The 27,648-nt window shown below is 46.3% G+C and overlaps 2 protein-coding genes and 1 pseudogene across 3 annotated transcripts in view; all 3 read right to left on the bottom strand.

The window, feature by feature from the left end:
- The window catches only part of FIGLA (folliculogenesis specific bHLH transcription factor), a 30,373-nt gene extending 17,254 nt beyond the window's left edge, over window positions 1-13,119 (bottom strand). The window contains exons 1-4 of the mRNA XM_045979043.1: window positions 12,913-13,119; window positions 9,208-9,360; window positions 7,122-7,346; window positions 3,221-3,253 (exon numbers count right to left, since the gene is read on the bottom strand). Of these exons, the coding sequence (XP_045834999.1) occupies window positions 3,221-3,253; window positions 7,122-7,346; window positions 9,208-9,360; window positions 12,913-13,119 (618 nt within the window). The remainder of the gene's footprint in view (window positions 1-3,220; window positions 3,254-7,121; window positions 7,347-9,207; window positions 9,361-12,912) is intronic.
- Window positions 13,120-18,009: 4,890 nt separating this feature from the next.
- Window positions 18,010-21,322, bottom strand: LOC123925751 (annotated as a pseudogene).
- Window positions 21,323-23,326: 2,004 nt separating this feature from the next.
- The window catches only part of CLEC4F (C-type lectin domain family 4 member F), a 12,075-nt gene continuing 7,753 nt past the window's right edge, over window positions 23,327-27,648 (bottom strand). The window contains exons 5-7 of one of the 2 annotated variants that reach the window (XM_045979236.1): window positions 25,702-25,853; window positions 24,647-24,765; window positions 23,327-23,830 (exon numbers count right to left, since the gene is read on the bottom strand). In XM_045979236.1, coding sequence (XP_045835192.1) covers window positions 23,680-23,830; window positions 24,647-24,765; window positions 25,702-25,853 — 422 coding nt within the window. In that variant the 3' untranslated portion in view covers window positions 23,327-23,679. Of the gene's footprint in view, window positions 23,831-24,549; window positions 24,766-25,701; window positions 25,854-27,648 lie in introns of both variants that reach the window. The other variant, XR_006815072.1, reaches the window with a different exon arrangement.

Here is a 27,648-nt window from a genome sequence, read left to right as displayed (position 1 = left end):
AAAAATATATAATGAAGGGTGGGCACCAATCCAGTATGACCAGTGTCCTTATAAGAGAAAATTGGGGCACACACATGCAGAGGAAAGGACATTTGCAAGCCAAGGAGATGGGTCTCAGAAGAAACCAGATTTACCAATGTCCTGATCTTGGGTTTCCAACCCTCAGAACCGTAAGAAATAAATTTCTGTTGTTTAAACCACTTAATCTGTGTATTTTGTTATGGCAGCCCTGGCAATACAGGTGATAAAGCCCAAAAGGGGTGAAGAGAAGAGTCATCACGGGGGAGACAGCACAGAGAGAAGTGAGTTACACATGCGGTATCCTTGTTGAAAGATTCATTCCAAGGCTCAGGGTGGGGAAAGTATATGATGTTCAAGCTCAGAACATCTTCTGCCAGGAAGGAAGTGATCAGAAAAGTGACTGGTCAAATAGAAAACCAGCCCATTTGAAGGGGCTTTCACTGGCCACAATGAGGACAAATTGATTAACAAAATAAATCATGAAATACTATGATATTATGATGGTAATCTACTGAATTAAATGGATAAGTATGTGTCTATCATATAAAATATAAATGAATATAGAAACAACCAAAATGTTCTACAATAAAAAAAAAATGGGGTATCTGGGTAGCTCAGTCAGTTAAACATCCAGCTCTTGATTTCGTCTCAGATCATGATCTCAGGGCCATGAGGTCAAGCCCTGCATTAGCTCCGTGCTGGGCATGGAGTCTGCTTGGGGTTCTCTCTCTCCCTCGCTTCTTTTCCTCTCTCCTCTCTTAAAAAAAAAAAAGTTCTACAGTAAGTAAATGGTTAAACTGTGGCACACCCATCCCATGGACTAATACTCAGCAATGAAGAGTAGACTAGACTTTCAATACAACCACTGGGATGATTTAAAGGGCACTGTGTTAAGTAAAAAGGCCAGATTCTAAAGAATACATACTGCATGATTCCATATAGTATAGAACATTCCCCAAATGATAGAGAGATGGAGAACAGATTAGTGGTTGTCAGGAGGGTAAGAAAAGTGGAGATGTGGGGGCAGTGGGCAGGTAGCAGGCAGGAAAATTTTATGGGGGTGGAATAGTACTAGATCTTCCCAGGAGTGGTGATTCTGCAAATCTACACATGTGATAAAATGACAGGAAAGTATACACACATAGTACCAATACCGATTTTCTTGTTTTGATACTGTCCTACAGTTACAGAAGACATAGATCTTAAGGAAGACCATGCTAAGGATGATGGGACTTCTTTATACTATCTTTGTAACTTCCTGTGGATCTGTAATTATTTCAAAATAAAAATTTTCACAAATATAGAATGTTTGATGAAGAATAGGATATACGGATAGCTTCAAAACACCTTCACACAAAACACAGATTACAAAGGAGAAAAGCTAAACTTTAAAGTAGAGAGGCCTGGCAGTCACCCCATTAAGCAAATGATTGAAGTGAATATCCTTAGTAATAGAATAAATCAAAATGTACCCCATCCAATAGGATGCAATGAGTAGAAAACAGCATCACTTCTATGATATTTCTGCCAAAGATTCATGTCTGAATCTAACTCAGGAGGAAATAGACAAACCCAAATCCAACATTCTACAAAACTGGCCTATAATCTTCAAATGTGTCAAGGTCACAAAACTCATGGAAAGACCAATAAAGTGTTCCAGACAGCTGGAGGCTAAAGACATAGGACAGCTAAATGCAACTCATGATTCTCAGCTGGTACTTCTGCTAGAAAAGACTTTCAGACTGTTGGTGAAACCTGAATGGAGCCTGAGGATTTTGTGAGAGTAATGTCACAACATTGACTTCCCGATTTTGACAGCTACACTGTGGTCTACAAGAGAATGTCCCCATTTACAGGAAATGCACACTAATTAGGGGTGATGGGGTATCAAGGCGGCAACTTACTCTCAAATGGGTCAGGAAGAAAGTTATTTGTACTCTACCTGCAACCATTCTGTAAGTTGTTTCAGAATAAATGCTTTTATGTTAATAAATGATTTAAATGTCAAAGAATGAGAAACTCTTCACAAAACTGATGAAATCCTAGAACATTTCTGCAAAAAATGGCACTCTTTACTTTCAGGCTTGAGAAATCACACTTGGCAGAGGGTACATGCGTATCCAAAAAATCTCAGAAACATGATTCTTTGTTCATTCTAAGAATTAGCACAGTCAAACTGCATTAGCTAAAAGACCGAAATGTGTGTACCTCCTTTTTTTAAAAGAAAGTTCCAGTTAGAACTTTTTTGTGTCTTACTAAAAAATGTTAGTCCCCAACTTTAAATCTACTTACTATAAATGACCAGTTTCCAGAATCAATAATCCTTAGAAGACAAGGACATCCTATACATCCTTGTTGCTGGTGATTTCAAGCATAAGCCTACTCTCTTTCCATTCAGGTTCTAGTCCCAGCCCAAGCGCAAAAGGACTGGCAGGAAGGTGCAGCCAGGCAGCTCACCATGAGAATGACATGGTAATACCTACCTATTAAAAATCAGTGAGGATTAAATGCAAGTAAAAGTCTTGCCTTAATACACAGAACATATTGAAACTAACATTACTATTATTAACAGAGAGCACGTTCAAAGTTCAGCTCAGGTGATATCGTCATCCTTACCTCGTTCTCAGTCATTACCTTTCAGCTCATGTAGTAGCCTTGGGGATTTTGTTGCCTAAGGGTTGACTGGCAAGGGAAGTTTTGGTTTATAGGTCAAGTGGCCAGAATATGAAAATCTAAAACTGAATGTGTACAGAAGTAGAATCCGTAGGAAACAGTAATCAAGTTAGAAATCAACAAAACAAAGAGGCAACCCACAGAATGGGAAAAGATATTTGCAAATGACACTACAAAGGGCTGATATCCAAGATCTATAAAGAACTTCTCAAACTCAACACCCAAAAAACAAATAATCAAGTAAAAAAATAGGCAGAAGATAAAGGAGACATCCAGATGGCCAATAGACACATGAAAAAGTGCTCCACATCACTCGGCATCAGGGAAATACAAATCAAAACCACAATGAGATATCACCTCACACCAGTCAGAATGGCTAAAATTAACAAGTCAGGAAATGACAGATGCTGGCAAGGATGCGGAGAAAGGGGAACCCTCCTACACTGTTGGTGGGAATGCAAGCTGGTGCAACCACTCTGGAAAACAGCATGGAGGTTCCTCAAAATGTTGAAAATAGAACTACCCTATGACCCAGCAATTGCACTACTGGGTATTTACCCTAAAGATACAAATGGAGTGATCTAAAGGGGCACATGCACCCGAATGTTTATAGCAGCAATGTCTACAATAGCCAAAGTAAGGAAAGAACCTAGATGTCCATCAACAGATGAATGGATAAAGAAGAGGTGGTATATATACACAATGGAATACTATGCAGCCATCAAAAGAAATGAAATCTTGCCATTTGCAACAACGTGGATGGAACTAGAGGGTATCATGCTTAGTGAAATAAGTCAATCGGAGAAAGACAACTATCATATGATCTCCCTGATATGAGGACATGGAGATGCAACATGGGGGGTTAGGGGGGTAGGAGAAGAATAAATGAAACAAGACGGGATCGGGAGGGAGACAAACCATAAGTGACTCTTAATCTCACAAAACAAACTGGGGGTTGCTGGGGAGAGGTGGGGTTGGGAGAGGGGGAGGGGGGTTATGGACATTGGGGAGGGTATGTGCTATGGTGAGTGCTGTGAAGTGTGTAAACCTGGTGATTCACAGACCTGTACCCCTGGGGATAAAAATACATATGTTTATTAAAAAAATAAGAAATAAATAAAAAATTTAAAGACTCAAATCCCTGGAAAAAAAACAAAACAAAACAAAAAAACAACAACAACAAAAAAATAGGCAGAAGACATGAGCAGACACATCTCCAAAGAAGACATACAAATGGCTAACAGACGCATGAAAAAGTGTTCATCATCATTAGCCATCAGGGAATTTCAAATCAAAACCACAATGAGATACCACCTTATGCCAGTTAGAATGGCAAAAAATTGACAAGGCAAGAAACAACAAATATTGGAGAAACTGTGGAGAAAGGGGAAATCCTCTTACACTGTTGGTGGGAATGCAGGTTGGTGCAGCCACTATGGAAAACAGTTTGGAGATTCCTCAAAAGATTAAAAATAGAGCTACCTTATGACCCAGCAATTGTACTACTGGGTATTTGCCCCAAAGATACAGATGCAGTGAAAAGAAGGGCCATATGCACCCTCAAAGTTCATAGCAGCAATATCCACAATAGCCAAACTGTGGAAGGAGCCAAGATGCCCTTCAACAGACGAATGGATAAAGAAGATGTGGTCCATATACACAATGGAATATTACTCAGCCATCAGAAAGGATGAATACCCAACTTTTGCATCAACATGCATGGGACTGGAGGAGATTATGCTGAGTGAAATAAGTCAAAGAGGGGCGCCTGGGTGGCTCAGGGGGTTAAGCCTCTGCCTTCGGCTCAGGTCATGATCTCAGGGTCCTGGGATCGAGCCCCACATCGGGCTCTCTGCTCAGCGGGGAGCCTGCTTCCTCCTCTCTCTCTGCCTCTCTGCCTAGTTGTGATCTCTGTCTGTCAAATAAATAAATCTTTAAAAAAAAATTAAAAAAAAAAAAAAGAAAAGAAATAAGTCAAAGAGGGGCACCTGGGTGGCTCAGTAGGTTAAAGCCTCTGCCCTTGGCTCAGGTCATGATCCCAGGGTCCTGAGATCAAGCCCCTCATCAGGCTCTCTGCTCAGCAGGGAGCCTGCTTCCCCCCCCCCCGCCTCTCTGCCTGCTTCTCTGCCTACTTGTGATCTCTATCAGATAAATAAAATCTTAAAAAAAAAAAATCAAAGAGAGAAAGTCAATTATCATATGGTTTCACTTATTTGTGGAACATAAGGAGTAGCATGGAGGAATTAGGAGAAGGAAGAGGAAAATGAATGGGGAGAAATCGGTGTGGGAGACAAACCATGAGAAACTATGGACTCCTGGAAACAAACTGAGGGTTTTAGATGGGAGTGAGGTGGGGATGGGTGAGCCTGGGTTCACCATGGGTGAAGCCATGGATGATGGCTATTAAGGAGGACACGGATTGCATGGAGCACTGGGTATTATACACAAACAATGAATCATGGAGCACTTCATCAAAAACTAATGAGGTACTGTATGGTGACTAACATAATAAAAAAAATTACTATTAAACTAAAATGGTCTAATTTTTAAAACTCATTTATTTTTGGTTTGTAAATTTAGGAATTCCTTATATGTGAGACCCTAAAATTGTGATAGTATTTTTAAAACAAAGTATGAAATTTGACAGTATGCATATTTGACCTAAGATAAGACAAAAGTAATTTTGGTTTAGGTCTATGTAATAAATCAGCCCTTTTTTTTCTGGTATTCTGGTATAATTCATCTATGTGAATTACAATCTTGTTTAGTAATTTGGTTTCATTTTTTACTCTGGTTTGAATACTATAGTTTAATGATATCTTCAAATTTTATTTTATCACCACAAAAATGTTTCAAATAAGAGATATAAATTTAAAATTATAAATAATGCAAAAAAAAAGAAAAAGAAAAAAAAGAAATGACAGTCAACCAGAATAGAGCATTATTAAGGGCCAAGTGGATAAACTCAGAGCACAAACAGAGCTAGGATGCCTGTGTCTTATTGTTGATTGCTCACCAATCAATACTAATTACCCATGATGAGCCAAGCAGATTGAATAACATATGTCCAAGTGAACACTGACATGACAGGCCAAACACTGCACCAGACACCTCACTGACAGGATTCCATTTAAGTCTCACAATTTCCTGATATACAAGGTAGGTACAATTATAATTTCTATTCCACAGATGGGAAAGCTGAGGATTAGAGAGATTCAGTAACTCACTCAAGGATGCACGACTAGTAAGGGTTAAAACCAGCATTTGAACCCCCGTGTTTGGTCTCTAGAACCTGCATTCGACTGCTGTTCTAAACTGCCTCCCACCACCAACCGTCACTTGTGACTCCACAGCTCCCGTTGTCCTGTACATCGCACTGTGCAGCTTGCTTATTACAGTATGCTTGGCTCCAGTTCCTACAAGCCGTGGTTTCTATAGCAGTTGTGCTGAAGAATGGACCAAGGGGTCTCGTCAGAGTGACAGTGAGACACAGCAAGGGCCAACAGTCTACTTTGTGGACTTGGAGAGGCAGTCTGTGCCTTGTATTTAGCAGCTTTATTAGTGTGGCAAAGAAAAAAGAGCTATTATAATAAACTCTTGTTTGTACTTAGAAAATGCACCTTCCTACAGGAAACAACTGAGGGTTGCTGGAGGGGAGGGAAGGGGGGTGGGGGGATGGGATAACTGGATGATGGACATGAAGGAGGGCATGGGATGGAAGGAGCACTGAGTGTTGTATGCAACTGATGAATGGCTGAACTCTACCCCTGAAACTAATCATATACTATATGTTAATTAATTAAATTTAAATTAAAAGAAAAGAAAATGCTGCCTTCCCACAAGGCCACCAAAAATATGTGTGTATGCCATGTGCCCACATGTGCATGGGTATGTGGGGTCACCATGGATCTTTATGTCTGGCAAGCTACTTCTTTTTCTGGAGACCTCAGAGTTAGAAAAACTTTAAGATTTTATTTATCAGAAAGAGAGGGAGAGAGAACAAGCAGGCAGAGTGGCAGGCAGAGGCAGAGAGAGAGAAGCAGGCTCCCCACTGAGAAAGAAGCTCAACATGGGACTCGAACCCAGGACCCTGGGATCATGACCTGAGCCGAAGGCAGTGGCTTAACCGACTGAGCCACCCAGGTGTCCCTAGAAAACCTTTTGATGAATTAATTAGGGTCATAGAAAAGTAAACTTATGTCTGTACTGGATAACTCATCAGGGGCTGCCTTCTCCTTGAGTTGCTTACCAATTAACTGGAAACATATAGATTTTCTAAACTAGCAAACTCCACTTTTCCCACCTAGGTACTTTCACAAAATGATCTTATTTCAAGCATCTTTTAGCCTGGAAAATTCCATACGCCTCAAGGAAAATATTTTGGGTTTTTTGACATCAATGTGGCTATTTAAGAAGAAACACTTTACCAGACTCCTGGTTGGGGAGATAACTCCAGTCATAGACATCACACTCTGGCGACAAGTATATGCTGACTCACCACTGCCACCATCTGCCCAGGGCCTTTCCTTCTCATTCTTCAAGCCCACAGTACAGCTGGCATGCTGGGTGAGGTTTCTGGATAGGTCTCCAGCCAAGGATATAGGTACCTCAGAAGGATTGTTCCTGTAGTTCTGACGATCCGGATTTTGTCTCTAGAAATCATATTTATTTGTCAAACAGTATAATAGTACAGTCATATTTTGAAGATTTAAGATATTTAAAATATTAAATTATTTTTATTTTATATTATATATAAATAATATATAAATAAATATTTACATATAAATAAATTTTATTTTTTATTTATAAATTTATATATAAATATATATTAAATTATATAAAATATTAAAATATAAAGATATTTAAATATATTTTAAAATTTTAATCAATGTATTTTCATTTAAGTTATAAGGGCAATCTTAAGTTATGGATGAAAAGAAAAGAAAACTCAATAGACTGTATTTGTTTTTTTCTACAACCTTAAAATGTTGTGCAATTGGCAACTGCATGAAAAAGATTATCCCATGGAGCAGATCCTGTAGTTTATAATAAATGCAGCACAAAGCACTTCTGTCATCCATACAAGGAAAACTAAGGCAGCCACCTGCCCGTGTGCAAACACTGTGGTCATGCCCCAGCCCAAACATCCAATTGGCTAACAGGATAATCCATTCCCACCATCGCAGAATGTATCCCCTCAGAAGTCACCCTTGCAGGATAAGTAGACAAGGAAAAAAAGTTGAAAGTACCCTTCTATACCTGGCCACTCCTGCCCTAAGTTTTTAGAATGATTGTGTTTCTCTACTCTCTCGTATCTGTCCTTCTCTTCTGTCCCTAAACACAATCACATGGCTACATAGAAAAGACTTTCACTAATCTAACCACTTCTTCCTGCCTTTTGATCCTTCTTTTCTGTCTCAGATCTCCAGGTTTAATGGACTTGAAATTTGCCATTGTGCTCTGCCTGGACTTCTCTAACCTACACTCAACCCCCTATAAGCAGAATTCCAGCCCACTACTCTCCCATGTCTCACGTGCTTTCACACGTGAGTGTGGCTGAACTCTACCCCTGAAACTAATCATATACTATATGTTAATTAATTAAATTTAAATTAAAAGAAAAGAAAATGCTGCCTTCCCACAAGGCCACCAAAAATATGTGGCCCACGTGCTGGGCCTCTCTGTAGCTTCTTGCACTACTTCCCACCCTCAGATTCCCAAGATTCTCCCCTGCTTGACCTTAGTTTCTATCTTTCTTCTCCACCTTCTTGCTACCTTCTCCTCGCTGATGTCTCTTCCTCCATCTTGTCAATGGTGTCCCTGAGGGCTCATTTCTAAGGCCTTTCTCTCTGTGTGTCTTCCCTCCTTTGATGACTGATCCACTTACAGGTCTTCAAGGCTTGCCTGACCATACATCCAGCCCGTATAACTAGCCCACAACTTCCACCGCCTAATGGACCTTTCTGAGCTCTGCACCCCGATAATGGTGGTGACAACTTTATGCTTCAGTTTGCAAAGCAGGTTCAATTATTTCATCCCCCCAAATGGTTGCAAATCCCATGAGACTGGCATCACAACCACTGTTGAGCATTCCACCAGAGTTGTCTCTCAGGGAGGGCCTCTCCAAGAGAAAATGCCTCTTCCTTTCTGAGTCCACTTCGATGGAAAACCACCATTACAGAGTGGGTTTATGGAAGCCTCCTCTCCATCCCTAGCTATCAATGTTCTATTAAAGATTTAGCAGTCAGGAGCCAGATGCCCTGAACAGTGACAGGAGGTTAAGTACAGACCTCAACCAGGAACTTGGCTCCAAAGCTCACACAGATCTGGATCCAAACCCCAGGCCTGACATTTCTTAGCTATGTGGCCTTTCCCTGTATTTTGGTTTCCTCTATAAAACATGGATCATAATTAATTCCCAGAATTGTTATAAACAATTGAAACATATAAACTGCCTGGCAATGGAAAGGGCTCAATAAATATAGATACTGCTCTTAATTCTTAAGCTTTTACCTCAGAGTCTTTGGCTGCTTCCAAAACATCACAGAGAACTTGTATGTACTCAGTTGCACCTTTAAGGATATCAACTTTGCTAGGCTTCCTGCTTTGGGGAAGAAATGGCACAAGTGCCTTCAGTTTGGCAAAACCACGGTTGAGATTTTTTATCTGGAAAACAAACAAACAAACAAACAAAAGCAAAGTGACATACAGAGAAGCTAACTTGTACAGCTATCCCCCACCCCAAAACCACAGAAGAGGGCTGTGAGGGCTTGTTTGCACAGCTCCCGCCTGGGTGGTGAACCAAAGCAGACACATGCCAGAATCACCACTCCACCAGCAGTGCTGTTGCTGGCAATCAAGGAAGGGCTTGTGTAAACTCAGCACTCTGGGTGAATAAGCTGGAAGGGAAGGGGGTCGGTGTTCCTGTTGAACCCCTCCTCTTCCTCCTAAAGCATACCCACTGCAATGTTCAGGCAGTGGGGTAGTGGCTAGAACTCAAAGTCAAAACATCAGGATTTGAAACCCAGCTCCTCCATGTACTACCTTACAAGAATGTAGGATACTTCATATCACCAAGCTATGGTTTACTGAAAAGTGGAAAATACCCACTGTGTAAGCTTTTTTGTGGATTAACATAATCACACATAAGACACTTCTTCCTGACCTGGCCCATAGGAAGTCCTAAGTGGTACTGATAATGAATAAAATGTGCAAATACTTATCTACTCAAGCACCATGCCATCAACTCTCTAACCTCTTTCCCAGCTGAATTGAGTCAAGTGTTAGAGTCTAGAGAATCTGCATGTTGGCAAGATTTGGAAGACAGAGTAAGTTTATTTATCTTTATGTTTATAAGTCCCTAGGATATAATCCTTCAGTTTTGAAGGCCTGGAATGCTGATGACCATCCCCCAAAGGGAACTGGCCTTGGAAAAACTGGCTTCCACTATACCATAAAGCCAATATACTCATATTGAGAGCCCTCTCCCACTCCAGATCAAAGTGAACAATGGACACAGTCATCCCATTTCAGCAGAATATAAAGAACAATAAAAACATGAAAATGAAAAAAAATGTGGAGCTTTGATAAAAGAACTACAAAACAAAATAGAAACCCCATAAGAAGGGGTTAAAATTAATAAAATTCTCTAGGAAGCAGTTGGGCATCTGGAATCAAAAGTTGTGAGATTGTATACATCCTCTGTCCCGGTAATTTCATTTCTAGAATTTTGAGAGCAATTATTACATATGCATATAAAGACCAGGAAAACCTGCAAAAAGCATAAAGACTTTAGAGGTATGGTCCATTTTATGACAGAATATGCAGTAAAAAGCTGTTCTTTCAAAGAATTCTTAAGAATGAGGAAATGCCAAATCCAAACCACAATGAGATACCACCTCATGTGGGTCAGAATGGCTAAGATTAACAAGTCAGGAAACGACAAATGCTGGTGAGGACAAGGAGAAAGGGGAACCCTCTTACACGGTTGTTGGGAATGCAAACTGGGGCAGTCACTCTGGAAAACAGTTTGGAGATTCATCAAAAAGGTGAAAATAGAGCTACCCTATGACCCAACAATTGCACTACTAGGGATTCAACTCAAAGATACAAATATAGTGACCTGAAGGGGCACCTGCATCCCAGTGTTTATAACAGCAATGTCTATAATAGCCATACTATGGAAAGAGCCCAGATGTCCATCAAGAGATGAATGGAAAAGAAGATATGGTATATATACACAATGGAATATTACTCAGCCATCAAATAAATGAAATATTGCCATTTGCAATGATGTGGTTGGAACTAGAGAGTATTATGCTAAGTGAAATAACTCAATCAGAGAAAGACAATTATGATCTGATTTCACTCATATGTGGAATTTAAAAAACAAAATGGAGGGGGTACCTGAGTGGCTCAGCTGGTTAAGTTCTGCCTTCAGCTCAGGTCATGATCCCAGGGTTCTGAGATCAAGCCCCATGTCAGGCTCTCTTCTTGGCCAGGAGTCTGTTTCTCTCTCTCCCTCTGCCCCTCTCTCCACTCATGCTCTCTGGCTCTCTTCTGTCTCACTCTCTCTCAAATAAATAACTTAAATCTTTAAAAAAGAGAGAGAAAGAGACAAAACAGGAGCATAGGGGAAGGGAGAGGAAAATAAAACAAGACAAAATCAGAGAGGGCAGAGAGGGAGACAAACCATAAGAGACTCTTAATCATAGGAAACAAACAGGGTTGCTGGGGAATGGGGCGGGGGAAGATGGGGTAACTTCATGATGGACATTAAGGAGTGCATGAGATATAAAGAGCACTGGGTGTTATATAAGACTGATAAATCACGAAAGTCTACCTCTGAAACTAATAATACACTATATGTTAACCAAATTTTTAAAAAAGAATCAGGAAACACTTTTGATAACATTGATTAAAAAAAATGGAAAACTATGTACCAACTCACAAATTTATACTTTATATATGCGCACACATAACTAGAAAAAAAAGAGACTGGGAGAATATATTCCAGAACGTTAGTTCATAGCAGTTATATCTGTGTTATGGGTGTCTCTGTTCCCCAGCCATTTCTCTATTCTTCAGGTGCATTAATTTTGTCCTTGTAAAGAAGAATGAAAGTCATTAGCTTTAAAATAGAGGATAAAACCGGGACGAAGTCTCTGCAGAAAGTGCTTGCTTCCTGATGGGAAGGCCCATATAAAATGCAAACTATTGGATCAGAATCTTGTTTGAGGCCACATTATCACATCAGATCGCAGGGTTATTTTCACAAGGGGTCTGATGCCTGGGGAAACCATGCTTTCCCACTCTTGGAGTTTCTCCAGCTTTCCTTGTCTTCTACTCTCACTTGGTCCTCTCTCCTGCCGTTTCCCATACTCCTAGCAGATTCACCAAGGGCTACACTTCCAAAGGGCCCGGGCATGCAGGAACGTTCCCAGCTTGAAGGCGCCCCTCCGTCCTCTCTAGGACCGCTGGGCTGACGTCAAACCCCAGGTTTGCAAAGAGCACAAGGGAGACCAGACTGGACACACAGGGGCCCCGGTTCAGTTAGAAACACTAAAAGCCACCAGTAGATGTCGCTCGGACTACGGGCCCCAGGACCGTTGCGCCTTGTGATTCGCCGCGTCCCGGCCTGACGGGGAAATGAGGCACGGGCTGGAGTGAGGAGTCCGAGGCACACCGGGGCACCGTGTTTCCTTACTCTAAGAACGAAAAACAAATAACCTCCGCTGGGTCCCGTCATCCCACACTTGCTTCCAGACAGAGATGCAGAGAGGGAAAGGGACGGTGGCGAGCGCTTTGCGCCCCAAGCGCTCACCCAGCGCGAGCGGCTGGGAGAGGGAGGCGCAACCCCCGGGGCGCTAACCTTTTTGAAAGCACCTGCCAAGGGGAGACATTCTCGACGTCGCCACGAGCCTCGCGTGCCCCCGTCCCACCCCCAGACCCCCTTGCAGGCGGTTAGCTGGTGAGAGGGCCATCCCACCGTCGAAGAACGGGCAGCCGGACGAGGGAGGAGGGAAACAAGGCCGCTACCGTTCTCTCCCAAGCTAGAGACCCGAGCCGGGCCTCAGAAGGTTCGAGTCGCCTCCGAGGCCCGCGGGGGGGTCGTGAATGGGTGCTCCGGCTACTGGCCAGATGTTCGGCTGAAGCAGCATGCCGTGGGGTGGCCGAGCCCGGGTGCCCTTGGGGACCAGCGCGGGGCAGGGCACTCACCCTCTCGCGCTCCTTGGCGTTGGCCACGCGGCGCCGCTCCAGCACCAACTGGAGGTCCTCGGTCGAGGAGTAGCCTCCCGAGGGCAGCCGCTTGAGCCGGCAGACGGCGGCCAGCTGGGGCAGCGGCCCGAACTGCTCCCGCAGCAGGTCCTCCAGCACCTCAGCCTGCGGGACGCCCAGGAGAGCCGGCGCGAGCGCCGCGTCCATGGCGGAGGGCGGGAGCGCAGGGGGCCGCGGGGCCTTTCATCGCCCGCACCTGGGGCCTCACGAGGCACGGGGGCGGGGCCTGGACCACCTGTCGCTGTTGTCCTGCCGCGCCTCGTGTTAGTCAGGTGGGCCTATAGGGAAGATTGGCCCTTGGGGAGCTGGGTTTCAGCAGCTCTGCAGGTGATTTCGGTGAACACGGGATTCCTGACAACAACTGGTCCTCAAATTTGGCTGCACACTGGAATCACCTGGGGAATTGGGTTATTCTTAAACCGCCCACCCGGGTACCAATCCCCAAAATTCTACTTTGGTCAATCCAGGTTGGGGACTGCGCTTCTGGATACATGTATACACATGTATGCAAATATATAAATGTACATGTACACATTTACCGGAGAAACTGATGGCTTCACACAAAACTTTTAAAAGTTCATTGTGAAATAAATAAAAGTTGCAAGAACAGTAAGAGGTCCTGTAACCCCTTCACCTAGATTCTCCACTTGTTAACTTTTTTCACATTTACCCCATTGCCCTCCTTTGTCTCTCTGAATATTCCCGATTTCATTATTCTTTTACTAAAGCATTTCCTAAGTCTTGCCCCATCTTCATGACCTTGACAGTTTCAAAGAGGAGAAGTCTTTCATTCTGAAGGCCGTCCCTCAACTGGAGTCTGCCCAGGGTTCCCTCCTGTCCAGACCTAGGCCATTCCTTCTTGGATGGGACTCCACAGAAAAGATGCTGGACTGTCTCCATACATCCCTTCAGGATATACATGATGCTGACCTGTCCCACAACTGGTGAAGTTAACCTTGATCACCCAGTCAAGGTAGTATCTGCCAGGTTCCTTCACCATAAATGGACTACTTTTTCCTTCTGATTGATAAATATTTTGTGAGGAAATCACCAATATCCTCTAGCATCCATTGCTGACTCCTGCCTGAATTAGCCATCATTTCATGGCCAAGTTGTTGACATTCTATTGTGGGGAAGAGCTTTTCCTTCTCCCCCATTTATTTATTCATTTTGTATTTATGTCGGCATGAACTCATGACTTTTTATTTAATAAGATGTAATTTATTCATATTCATATTTCAATGTTCAGATGGCCCTGATTTGGCCTGTAGGAGCCCCTTCATGCTAGCTTTTCTGTTCTTTTGACATGGCCCCATCACTTTTTGCGTGCTATCTTACTTATCCCCAAAATGCTCATCTTTGATTGTCCCAGTTCAGCCATGGAATCAGTCAGTTCTTGTAGTGGAAAATGAAATTTAGAAACAAAGATTTGGGGAGGGGCGCCTGGGTGGCTCAGTTGGTTAGGGCCCTGGGATCAAGTCCCATTTTGGGGCTTCTCCCTCTCCTCTGCCCCTCCCCCTCCATGCATGGTTGCTCTCTCTTTCTGTCTGTCTCAAATAAATAAACAAAATCTTTTTAAAAAGAAACAAAGATTTGGCTGCTTGGATATTAATTCTTTTTGAGATGCAATCCTTCTAAATCCTTTTAGCAGATAGGAAATATACATATGTACACACACAAGCATACACACACATACAACAATATAAATACATAGATAGATATACATTTCTGTGTAAATAGATTTAAAAAACATGAGTTCACACTAATACCTCCAATTCCAATCCAATTGCTAAGATTTCTTAACGTTTCTCAATTTGTAACTCCCTTCTCTAACAGCTAGAAACCTGACTCCCATTATCCTCAATGTATTTACTTATTTACTCACTTAACTCCATAGCCAGTTTCCTAGCCACATCTGCCACCTCCTCAGGCCCATCTTGTCCTCAGCCCCGCCCCCCCCCCCATGCCACTGCCTACAAGGGAAGAGCAAGGGAAGAGAAGAGGACACACCAAATGTTTAACTGGGGTTCCCCAAGCAGTGGGCCTGGGAATGAGGTAAGATCTGTGCCTCATGGGGCGCCTGGGTGGCTCAGTGGGTTAAGCCTCTGCCTTCAGCTCAGGTCATGATCCCAGGGTCCTGAGATCGAGCCCTGCATTGGGCTCTCTGCTCAGCAGAGAGCCTACTTCCCCCCTCTCTCTCTGCCTGCCTCTCTGCCTGCTTGTGATCTCTGTCTGTCAAATAAATAAATAAAAAATCTTAAAAAAAATCTGTGCCTCATATCTTCCATGTCTTGCATTTTTCACAATAAGCATGGGTCATACACACACACACACACATGCACACACACATATATATACACACATATGTACATATTTATATTTACATTTATGTACTAAAAGAAAATGATTTTGTTTGGTCTAAGTTTATTTGGTGTTGTCTGCTAGCAAACAGAAGGCAAAAGAGCCAAATGTGTGGAAATAAAGCTTAAAATGGAAATCACTTACCAATTTACTTAAATTTCCTTCAGCATCAAAAAGGACATTATTGATTGCCATTTTCTTTTTTATTCTAGACACTTGAGTGGGCACACTGGTGTGTAGCAGGAACCCAATGTGAGAACCATAGAAGTTATTCCTTCATCCTTGCTCCCCTCTGTTAACTCCAACTCTCACTTTCTGGCATCTTGTCTGTTCGATTCCTATATGGAGCCCTCTGTCCTAAGGGAGAGCAACCCCATGAACGAATCTGAACTGAGATGTCACACCTGATGGTGACTTGGTGCCCCTACCTTGCCATTACCCAAAGATGCAATGGCCTAGTGAACAAAAAAAGTTAATTTTTCTCTCATCTGGCAGGTCAGTGATGCTCCTCATGATCACCCGGGGCTTAAGCTCCTTCCAGATCATTGCCCCTTCAGCATTGCTCCTGAGCGTCATTTTCAAAAATGGAGCCATCCTATTAGAGGCTTGTGTCATCTCTGGTGCCCACAGCATCAAAGGCCTCAGCTCATTCACCCCGGTCAAGATTCAGAGCAGGAGCAGAAACTATTCTAGGTATTCCAACCAGATGCCAAATGATTTAATTCAGGGATTTAGGCACCTAACACAATCACTGGGAGGGCCAGAGGGGCTCAGAGAACATACCACCAAAGCTGCAGTCTGGGGAGCAGGAACCAGTGCTGCTGGGGCTGCCACTCAACTCCCCCAGAGCTGGGGAAGGGGAACAGGGGACATTGCTGCAGAGAAACGCCAAGTCCCCACGCCTGGGCTTGTCCACAGAAAATAAACAAAAGGACAGGGACGTGAGTTCTGCCTGATGTCCTTGCTCACCAGCTCACACACCTGTTTCTAAGGAGGTCATCTTAATTGGCATCCAAAACCCTGGAAATAAGGGGTTCTGGAAAATGGAATTTCAGCCTTCCTGCCTCTGCAATGTGGGGAGGCACTCTGGAGGAGGGGAGGAAGGGGAGGAAAGGGATGGGAGAGGAAGTAGGGAATGAGGGAGTTGACTCACTGTGTCCTCCACCCTGAGACACAGAGAAACTAGACAAAGTGGCCCTTCCTCCATATTTTGCCCCAGGAGAGTCACCTCATCAGTCTTTCCTGTTTCCTACTCTGGGGCCCAGCTAAGAGGAACACTCCCCATATCTGCCTGGGTCCTTGGCAGCCCCTCATCACACTGACCAGTTTGTGGCCCAAATATAGCTCCCTTAATTTCTCTAGCTCAGGCAAAACATGAAAGAGCTGCTAAAAAACAAACCAAAACAAAACAAAAGACAAAAACAGCTTTGCTAAGGGAAGGCAAAGAATAACACTTTTAAAAGGGATCAAAAACTATAAAGAGACAAGTCCATATTGCCCAGAATTCCTATCTAAATCAATTTGGCAATTCCATATTATTATTCATAGTCATCTAAATTCATATTATTCTTACATACTATGTGTTATTTTATCTCATCACATTCCTGGGAATTGGACTTTACTCCCATTGTACAGATGAGAAAATCAGGTCCAGAGAAGTTGAGGGACTAGCCAAGGCTACCCTGCTCGTCCATTTCTCCTCAAGATCTGAATGTCCTCTATCCCGGGGTCACCAGGCCCAGGCCCACAATTCCGTCTGACCTGGTCTCCCAGGGCGACAGGGCCTCCCTGCTTGCCATGCCCCATACTTCACTTCACTTGAGGTTCCTCGCCCTCTGCCCACACTGGGCATGAGCTGGGGTTACTGTCTTGACCACACCAACAGCAGAGTTAACTGTGGGTCAGAAGTGGTTCTCCAGGGGGCTCCTGGGTGGCTCAGTGGGTTAAGCCTCTGCCTTCGGCTTGGGCCCTGATCTCAGGGTTCTGGGATCGAGCCCCACATCGGGCGCTTTGCTCAGCAGGGAGCCTGCTTCCTCCTCTCTCTCTCTCTCTCTCTCTCTCTCTGCCTGCCTCTCTGCCTCCTTGTGATCTCTGTCTGTCAAATAAATAAATAAAATCTTAAAAAAAAAAAAAAAAGAAGAAGAAGATGTGCTTCTCCACCAAGAACAGAGAAGGGAACAGATGCACAGGCTTTGTCCCCGAGAAGCTGGTGAGAGGTCAGGGACCCCGGCTCAAGTGCCAGCATACCAGCAGCAGCCAATGGCCTCCAGCTTTGGCAAGATGCAGAAAGGTGCCTGACAGCCTCCTGAAAGAGTAGATGGATTCAGGCTTGGAGCCCTGCAGACTGTGGGGCCTCATGAAGAGTTGAGACTCACAGGGCCTGAGGGTTAGTCGTGGGTCGGAGGGGAAGAGCTGCTGCAACACAGGGCTTTATAGGACCGCAGGCAAGACCTTCAAACTCTCTAGGCCTCATCTTGCCGACTGTAAAGTGGAGACTGTGATAGAAGCTTCCTCAGAATCGTAGCGAGGAGTCAAGTAGGCCATTGGCACAATGATAACAGCTAATGCTGTATGATGGGATCCATGTGCTGTGTACTTTTCTAAGCTCATTTTATGGATTAACTTTCTTTTTTTTTTTTCCCCAGGAAAAAAGGACGTTTTTATTTCCATAAATACTTCTGCTCTCACTCACATACCGACCCCACTCAGACCCGGACAGATAGATGGGCAGAGGGGAGGCACCCACGGGAGGCCCCAGCAGAGGCTGGCAACTGAAGGAGATGCACTGAGGAACTCCAGGGCAGGGCCACCCTTGGCCAGGAGCCCTGGAGCCCCCAGCTGGGGCACTCGGCTCTGCCACGACCTCTGGGCCAGCAGCCACAGCCTCCACGGCCCCTCAGGAGGCCTGAAGGCAAAGGGGGCAGGTGGGTGGAGTGAAACCCCCATGAGGAGTGGGGACCGCGGGGGGTTCCCCCAACTGGGCCTCCTGAGATGGTGACCACAGGACCACTGAGAAAGAAAAGCAAAGAGTCAAACCACATACCACAGAGTGCAAAGAGCTGGGGGAGCAGGCTTCACCCCCCCCCCCCAGCCACCCAGTTCCTATGGAGGAGGCCTGAGCTGGTTCCCGCACCAGCATGGTCCCCTGAGTTATGTCTGGGCCTTCCCATAAGGCATGAGACAGGTGGGGATGACCCCATCCCGGGCTGGGGTCAGGGCTGGGCCTGAGGTCCTGGCCCCTGCCCGACAGCCACACTTCCCCCATGACCCCAGGTCCTTCTAGGGCCTTGCAGCTGCTCCCTACTCCAGGCTCCCCGCTGTGGTGCAGGTCCCCAGCAGTGCAAACCCAGCCCAGCCTCCTGCTGGGTTCAGCTCCGCGGGGGGTGGGGGGGACAAGGAAGAAGGGGGGCCACGGGGTGAGGGGAGAAGCACCAGGCCTAGGGGATCTCGCCATGGGAACAAAGGGTACCTTAGGCCACCACAACCTCCCACCCAGGCTAGACAGTCCAGCTGCCCCCTCCTTTCCCCGCCACCTCCCTGTTCTAGAGGCTCCCCCAGGTCTCAGGTGGGGGGAACTGGTCCACATCCCACGTCTCGTTGTAGGTCTGGTTGCCCATGATGAAGAGAAGCTTGTAGCGGAGCTGAACCTTCTCCTTCTGGAGGTTGGCGAGGAGCAGGACCTGGGTGATGGCTGAGGGGTGAATGTTGGGGTTAAACGCCAGCAGCTCCATGCCTGAGGGTGGCTGCAGCTTCACTTCCATGACCTTGGGGCCAGCTGACTGGAAAATGATGTTGCGGATGGGCTGGGGTGTGGTGCTCAGCATGGAAACCACCACCATCAGCACATCAGAGCGCCCGGGCAGCAGGTCTCAGGCAAAGTGGATGAGGACCCCGGAAGCCATGCTGGTCATACACCATCACTGGCAAGATGCTGCTGGGTTTGATGGACTCCAGGGGCACAGTGATGCTGGCCAGCGAGAGCTCAGTCATCGTGGGCTGCTGCAGAGCCCCGGGGGGCTCGGGGGAGGCAGCATGGAAGAGGCCGGGGGCACCTGAGCTGGGCGAGCTGCAGTTGCTTTTATTCTGCAGGTCCTGAAGTGTGAGCTGGGGGGGCTGCCTGTTGCTTCTCCCACCGCACCTGCTGGGACTCTGGGGGCAGTGACTGCTGCAGGAGGGTATTCCCCAGGAGATCCAGGTCATCCAGACCACTGCTCGCTGGCAGGGGCATCTGTGCGGGGGGCTGGCTGTCCGTGTTGGGGACCCGAGGCGGGGCTGGGGGTTCCGCACCATCGGAGGACTGGAAGCTGTTCCATCTGGCACCATCCAAGCTTGGGCCTGGAGGGGGTGTGGGGTCACTTAGTCCCAGAAACATGAGCTCGTCGTCAAGCAGGGAAACTGAGGTGCTAGGCTGCTCGGGGCTGGCCAGGTCAGCAGGGCAGGTGGTCGTGGCAGGGTAGGTGGTGCCCGCAGGAGGGAGATCCAGGCCGGAGAGGTCCAGCAGGGCCGAGGTGCTCCCAGGGAGGGAGCCGGCTGCCGCATCGCTGTTCACCCCTCAGCAGCTGCTTGTATAGGTTGATCACCTGGGTGAGGTTGTCCTTGGCCTGCAGGATCTCGGCTAAGACCTCGCCATTGTCTTCTGTGTCACTGGCCAGTCGGAAGAGCATTGGCTGCATCCGCTCACAGCACTGGTACGGCTCCTTCATGAGGTCCTCGCTGCTGCGGGCTGAGGCCCCGCCCTGGCTGTGGCTCATCACCATCTCCATTAGCAGCTTCACATTGTTGTTGACCTCCTCAATGGTGCTCACCTGCTTTGAGATCTTCTCCATCTGCTTCTGGTCGTCCTGCACCATGTCTTTGATGCTCCATCGGCCACGGGCCTGGATTAACATTCTTAATCTGCACAACAGCCTCAAGAGAGGGGTACTCTGATTTTTTCGCAGAAGAGGAAACTGAGACATGAAAGTCAAGTAACCAGCTTTCCCAGCTAGACAGGGGGAAAGCTAGGATTAGACCCAGATAGTCTGGCCATGGAGCCTGGGTCTATAATCACTAATGTCTCCAGCCTCACGTGATTCCCACCACATTGTAAGTGATGACTACAATAGCAATGATGATATATGAACCAGACAGAATGTCTGGAAACTTGGCTAATACACAGACAAGGCAGAGGGTGTTCTGAGCAAAAGTGTAGAAGCTGCAACGAGAGTGGGTTGAAGAGACACTGAGGTCCAGGGCTCAGGTCTGGTGACCCTGTAGCAGAGATGTCATGAAAGGTCATTGGCGCTACCTTGAAGAGGGCCTAGAATCCCAATCCTGGGACCGGCTAGAGTGGGAAATGCTTGTCAGATCTAAAAATAGGATAAGACTGCAACAAAAGCAGAGCTTTGAGGAGATTCAAGAGGAAGCTGGCTACAGGCTATTTTGGGGAAGATAGGGGGAACTGAGAGGCACAGCTGTGTGGTAGATACCCTGCTGCGTGGGGCTTGTCCCTCAAGAAGGCCCAGCTAGCAGACTCCATTCTCTCATAAGTCATCCCTCCCAGGAGAAGCCCAGGCCTCCTCACTCTTCTGTAACTCTCACTGGGGCCTGGGACTCTAACTGGTGGTAGGGGTCCCTGGGCTTGGTTACCTTTGAGCTGTAGGAATTGCTAGCAGGAGAGAGAGGAAGAGCCACTTACAACTGGCCCTTAAATGAAAGAGCAGCACAAAGGGAGAGGCTCCTTCCAATAAGCATGGTGTAGGCATATGAGGGGGTCGGACCAAGGCCCAGGCCCAAATCTGGATATATGGGAGCAAGCATTCTAAGAATTGCTGATTATAGAGGGCAGGGGGCATTAGCTGGTAGAGGACACTCAGAGCTGCTGATTATAAATACAGGTAGATTTTTTTTTTCTGAACTAATGACTTATGTCATCTTCAAAATGCTGTGACATCTGCTTCCAGAATGTGCTTACTCTCCTGACTGAGATATTGTTCTCTGGACCTAGAAAACCAAGCCTGGAAGGTCAGTTCATGACAGCCAAGAAGTCTATGCCACCTTCTCCCTGTGCTAGAGTTGGACTTTCCCCTAACTCATGCTGTGTAGACTCCAGACTCTCTCAGGTTGGGTCCTCCTATGCCAAGAGTCTGGAAACCATGGCTCTGGGAGAAAAGGCTGTGGGCATCAGGGTGCCAACAGCACACCCATGGGGTGGCAGCAGTCTGTCACAGCCTACGTCTGTCACCAGTGCAATCCATGGTCACCGAGTGTGGCAGCCATACAGGGTTCCCACAGCAGAGGCTGGGTTGGGCAGGCACTCCAGGGTGACAAGCTGACCACTTCCCCCAGGACAACTGAAGGCTCCACTCCGTCTCCCCAGATGGCTCCACTCAGTCTGTGGAGAACTGAATTCTTCTGCCTTTCTGACTCTTGAGGAAATTGCAGCTTTCAGGACCTTCTCTGGAGAAAGAAAGATCCAGCCCAGGCATGAGAATTGACCCTGCAGTGTAAGTATGTTTATCTGTCCCTGTTCCATTTGCTTTAGGCCACACACCATGGTTGGTTAGATAGATAACGAACAGCTAGCTTGCCACTCCAGGAAGTCGCCACCCCCAGGTTTCAGGCTCCAACGGACTCTCCTTGAGGCCCTGAGAAGGGGCTGGGTGTCCTAACTACCACTCCTCACTACCAAAATGCTGGCTGGGGTGGGGGGGAGAGGGATTTTCATCTGTTTCATTCACTTTGGAGTGGTTTTTTTTTTTTTTTAAAGATTTTATTATTTATTTATTTGAGAGTGAGAGAGCAGGGGGAGGGGCAGAGGGCGAAGGAGAGAATTTCAGACAGACTCATTAATAAGCAAGGAGCCCAATGCAGGGCTCAATCTCATGACCCTGAGATCATGACCTGAACTGAACTCAAGAGATGGATGCCCAGCTGACTGGGCCACCCAAGAGCCCCTGCTTCCTTCCCTCCTGAAAACTTGGAAGAGTGCCTGGTACATAGTAGAGGCACAGCAAATAATTCTGGGTTGCATGAATATTGATAAAAAGTAGAAGTCTTCAAGGAGACTTCATGGTTATGAATCTTTAGACATTAAAGTAACACTGAAATACATAAATCAAAAGCTATTAGAAATATGACATGACAGGATGATAAATGTAGGTAAATGTTCTACATGGGAGAGTTAACACAAATCCTCCTAAAGCAACTGACTAGTTGGGTAGACAAAATATAAATGAGGATAGAGAACATCTGAAAAATGAAAATCACAAGCCTAATCTAATAAATATGCCTGTGGAACATTTATAAAAAGTGAGCAGACACTACTAGGCTACAAAGAAAATCTCAGTAAATTTCCCCAAAGTGGGACATATTAATATTGGCTCCTACCCTTTTTTGCATAAGCTAGGAAAACCATAAAACAAAGACTAGAAACATAAAAAGAAAATGAGTCCATCCTTATATATCTATATTGCTATAGATGCAAAATACCAAGGAATAAACCATAAGGAAATAAAATCCAGTAACATATATAAATCCAAAAAAATAAAAACTATAATAAAAGTACTAGAAGAAATACAGTAAAATGTGATTTCCGTCCTGCAATAGAGGAGTTTCTAAGGTTGATAAAAAGCTAAGAAGCCAATTCTCATTCTAAACTGAGCTGGCAGAAAGCCCAGTCCCTGGAAGAGGGGATGGGACCACAAGAAGAGGCCAAAGTCAGGGATATGGCATCAAAAGTTAACAGTTGAGAAATGAGATAAGGCTAGCCACAGGACAGGAAGAAGTCTGGGGAGTGATTTAAAGGTCTGGCAAAACCAAGCTCCAGCCCCATCTGCAACAAAGGAACTGCAAGGAATATCTAGGATCACTATCACTTCTTGGGAATTCGTACCCCCTGTATGATGTCCCTGTAGTTTGTGTTAAACCCCTGCTGTTTTTCAATGACTAACTAAATGTTCATAGCTATAAAGCCCTTTAACAAAGATATGTTTGTTTCAGGACAGAAGGGACATTGAGGAAGGAGAACCGGTTCAGGGAGAGAAGAGTGTGATGGCCATCACAGAGACAAGCAGAAAACTTCCGTGCACTCGGTCAGTATTTATTGGGGACCTGCTGTCTCACAGGCCTGTGCTGGTTGCTGATGGGGATACAGAAGCACAGCAAGACTTTGGCCTTGAGGAGCCCTTGATCCCAGCAGGTTATGTGAGATAAACACATTTCAGGGGTTAAATGGAAGGACAGAGCAGGAACCACAAAAGGCCAAATGGAAAGCCCCAGAGAACAAGCTGGGTTCAGAGGTTCACAGGCATCAGGTGGGGAGGGTCCAGAGCTGGCAGCGATGGTGACCCCTCAGATCTGGCTGTCTCAGGCCACATGTTGGCTGATGGGCTTCTTACAGACCCAGTTATAGGGGGCGTCACAGCGAATGTCATTCCACTTCTGCTCAATATGAACACAGTCTTCAGTCTGTCCATCCCAGTGCTGCCAGTTGTCTGGTTGGTTTCTGCCCCAAAACCTGGAAACAAGAGGGCTTTATTCTGCCAGATGAAGAAAGTGTCCCTTCCCCCCACTATGGCATAAGGAGCTGAAGTGTCATGGGTCCCGTATCTCCAGGAGGAGAGCTGGGCCCAAGGGTGCCCTAAGGGTGGCTCTGCTGACTGTCTTTAGTTACTGAGGATCAAGGGACAGGAAGGGTGTCTGATGCTATAAGCCCCCCCACCCAGAATTCACATTCAGAGACCTTCTAATGAAGGCAGGGCCTAAAAAGGGTATAGGACAGGCAAAAAACAGGGGTGCCTGAGTGGTTCAGATGGTTAAGCGTCTGCCTTCAGCTCAGGTCATGATCTCTGGGTCCCAGGTTCCAGCCCTGCATCAGGCTCCATGCTTCTCCCTCTCCCTCTGCCCCTCCACCTTAATGTGTTCTCTCTCTCTCTCTCTCTCAAATAAATAAATAAAATCTTAAAAAGTACAGGCAAAAAAACCCACAAAAAACAAAGAACAATAGCACGGGAAGACCCACTCATAGATAGTCTCCCTACCAACATCAAGACCTATCCTCTTCTGATGCCCCTCTATAGAGGGGTCTACACAAGGACCACAACACACCCACACACATCACACATCATATGTACACACCTATCACACATACATCACATACACAATCGTACATCCACTCTATACACACACCACACCCACGTCATACACATACATCACACACACAACACTAGCACTCACCACGCAGGAATCCACACACAAGACATGGACAAAGAGTCTCCAGCCAGGCCTTCCCTGTGTTCCTGGGACAGCACCAGACAGTGCTGGCTGGACTCACGCTCTGCTCTGGGCGGCATTGAATGGTGTCCCATCCACCCAGCGCCAGGAGCCCTCCTGGCCCCTGTCAGTGAGGCCAATCCAGTAGTGAGAGGTACTCGTGAACTTTATCAGAAATGCCTGTAGAGAAAAGGAAGTGTTTTTGGAGCCTGTGTGAGGAGCTGGTTCTCCCAGCCATGTGGAAAAGGAGGCTAGGCTGTCCTCTCCCTGGTCCTGGGTCATAAAGCCCACTCCTCTGTGCCTCGCATGGTTTGTCCAGGATTGAGGGCAGGACCACGGTCCCCTCAGAGAAAGCCCAGCTTCTCCCATGTTGACTTGATGAATGTGGTTTCACTGAGATGAAGACCAACCTGGCCATAGTTTATTAAAGAGATGTATTTTATTTAAAAAAAAAAAAAATAGCATGTCTTTTGACAGACATACAAAACCAGTCTCAGGAGAACTACAAAGAATGAGGAGTTCCATGAGTTGAAATGGACCAAACCCATTATGGTCCTTTGACAATAACCCTGGTAAATTCTGGTAAGGACCTTCGGCAGATGGGCCACTGGGGTCTATAGTGCCTTTGGCGGTCCTCGGATGTCTACGTCTGGCTTTCCCGAGAAGCCTGGGTCTCCTGCTTGTGGGCCTTCCATGGCCCTTGGATTCACTGATGTTAATATCAGGATTGACAACTAGAGCAGCAGCTAAAGGGAAAGTGAGGGGTTGGGGAGGGAAGTTACACTACCAACACTTTAAGGGCAGTCACCCAGTGCTAACCTCCCTTTGCCCTTCCTCACTGCTGACAGCTGTGGGCCTCTGGGTGTCTCCCTCATTCGTCGAGGACATCATCAAGGTTTGCTGTCAGTGCTTCTACCTCCAGAGCAAGATGCTTATGGGAACTCAAACATCTGTTCCTGACTGACCCAAGAGATCACAGGCCTCTGCCCTGTCCTGCTGCAAGAGGAGGAAGTCTATGTGGTCCTGGGTGTGGGCAGAGGTCCTGGTCCTGGACCTGGTCCTGGGTCCATATCCCATGCCAAGCCCGTGAACATCACCCCAAGGCTGCACTCTGACCTGCTCCTCCTCAGAAGTCACCGAGGCCAGGTGGGCTCCCTGGGACACACAGAACTGCTCAGCCTCGTGCCAAGACTTCTTGACGTGAGAAAAGTAATACAAGCTCCCGCCGTAGACATGCCAGCCCTGCAGGATCAGCTGAAGAAGTTGATCTGGAGCAAAGGTTGGGGACAAGAGAGAACCAGGGGCTGGTTGCAGATGCCCAAGAGCTGCCCTTCCTGACCTCTCCTGGGACAGGCCACCGAGGGTTGCAAGCCCATGCCGCACTCAATGCTCAGTGCTCCAGGGGCAAGGCCTGGGAGACTGTACCCCCAGCCTGATACTCAGTTCACCAGGAAGCCACTCAGGACACCTGGGTGTATCCCTCCAGGGAACCTCAGAGAGTTTTGCTACCCAGACGACCCTTTCTTTCCAGACTCCTGCTTTCTGGCTCCACGACCCTCTCTTGCCACTCATGGCTCCCACCGGACAGTCTGCTGACCTTGGTTCCCACCATCTCCCTGGGAGACTTTGCAGCCATCCCACAGCACCACTCACTTCCTTCCCTCCATCTCCTTCGACGTCAGCTGCTGCCCATACCCAGGACCATCCTCGGGACCTGATCTACCTGACCTTCCCATTTCAAGCTCTAAAATCTCATTCCATGAGGACAAGGAATGCTTGTCCAGTGCTCTCAGCTCTCCCATCCCTCCCCACAATCACACCCTGCTTTTTAATATCATCTGCACCACAGCTGTTTGAAATGGTGCCACAACAGACTTGCTTATTCATTCATTCATTCATTCTTTTGTTCAACATCCACATTTCAATGGTGTTTGACTTCTGTGAACCAGGGACTATTCGACAAAGTCCAGTAAGACATGATCCACACCCTCAGGGAGCTTACAGTCTAGCAAATGAGACAGAAGTGTAAGAAAGGCATTGAAAAACTTTCATGGAAGACCATGCACATGTTAGAACAGAGCCATAAAAAGAGGGGATGGTCTATGTCACCTGGGCTGCACGTGGCACTCAGGAAGGACACTCCAGGTGAGCTGTCACTTGAGCTAAGTTTTAAAACACTGAGAAAGAGTTCATCAGGTGGTCAGGGCCAAGGAGAGCATCCCAGGCAGGGGGAAAAGTTAGACACCAAAAGTATGAAGGTGTGAAACAGCAGGCATGGCCTGACCTGTCCAAATGCTTGGGATGGTCAGCGCATAAGGGAAGGGAGACACACTTGGACAGCTTCACCAGCACTCTTATCGTCCATCTCATGTGCAGGAATTTGGAGGTTTTTTCCTCTCTGAGCACTGGGGAGCCCTGAAACGTTTTAGGAAGGATAGTAGCGCACTCCAGATTTGCACTTAGCTAATAGCTACCTGGTGATGGTGTGGGGACTGAGCGAGAAGAAGGTGATCCTAACCAGGCCAGAGACACCAATCAGAATATCATTGCAGGGGCGCCTGGGTGGCTCAGTGGGTTAAATCCTCTGCCTTCGGCTCAGGTCATGATCCCAGGGTCCTGGGATCGAGCCCCGCATTGGGCTCTCTGCTCAGCAGGGAGCCTGCTTCCTCCTCTCTCTCTGCCTGCCTCTCTGCCTACTTGAGATCTCTGTCTGTCAAATAAATAAATAAAATCTTAAAAAAAAAAAAAGAATATCATTGCAAATATCTCAGTAACGATGCTGAGCGTGTAAGCCGGTGGTTTTCAGAATGTGGTCCCAGACTATCAGCATCACCTGGAAATTAAGTAGAAATGCACATTCTCAAACCCATCCCAGACTGGCCGAATCTGAAACTGTGTCTTAACAGTTGGTGTTTTAACAAACCCTCCAGGCGATCCTGCTGTGTTCCAAAGCCGAAGAACCAGTAGTCTAAACTGAGGATTGGCAAACTGCATTCTGCAACCGGCAAGCAACCTCTTTTTATAAATAAAGTTTTATTGGAAACAGTCACACCCTTTAGTTTA

Source organism: Meles meles, chromosome 15 (assembly GCF_922984935.1).
Source record: "Meles meles chromosome 15, mMelMel3.1 paternal haplotype, whole genome shotgun sequence".
Lineage (NCBI taxonomy): Eukaryota > Metazoa > Chordata > Mammalia > Carnivora > Mustelidae > Meles > Meles meles.
Note: the sequence above shows the minus strand (reverse complement) of the source record. Positions and strands in the feature narration are given on the sequence as shown.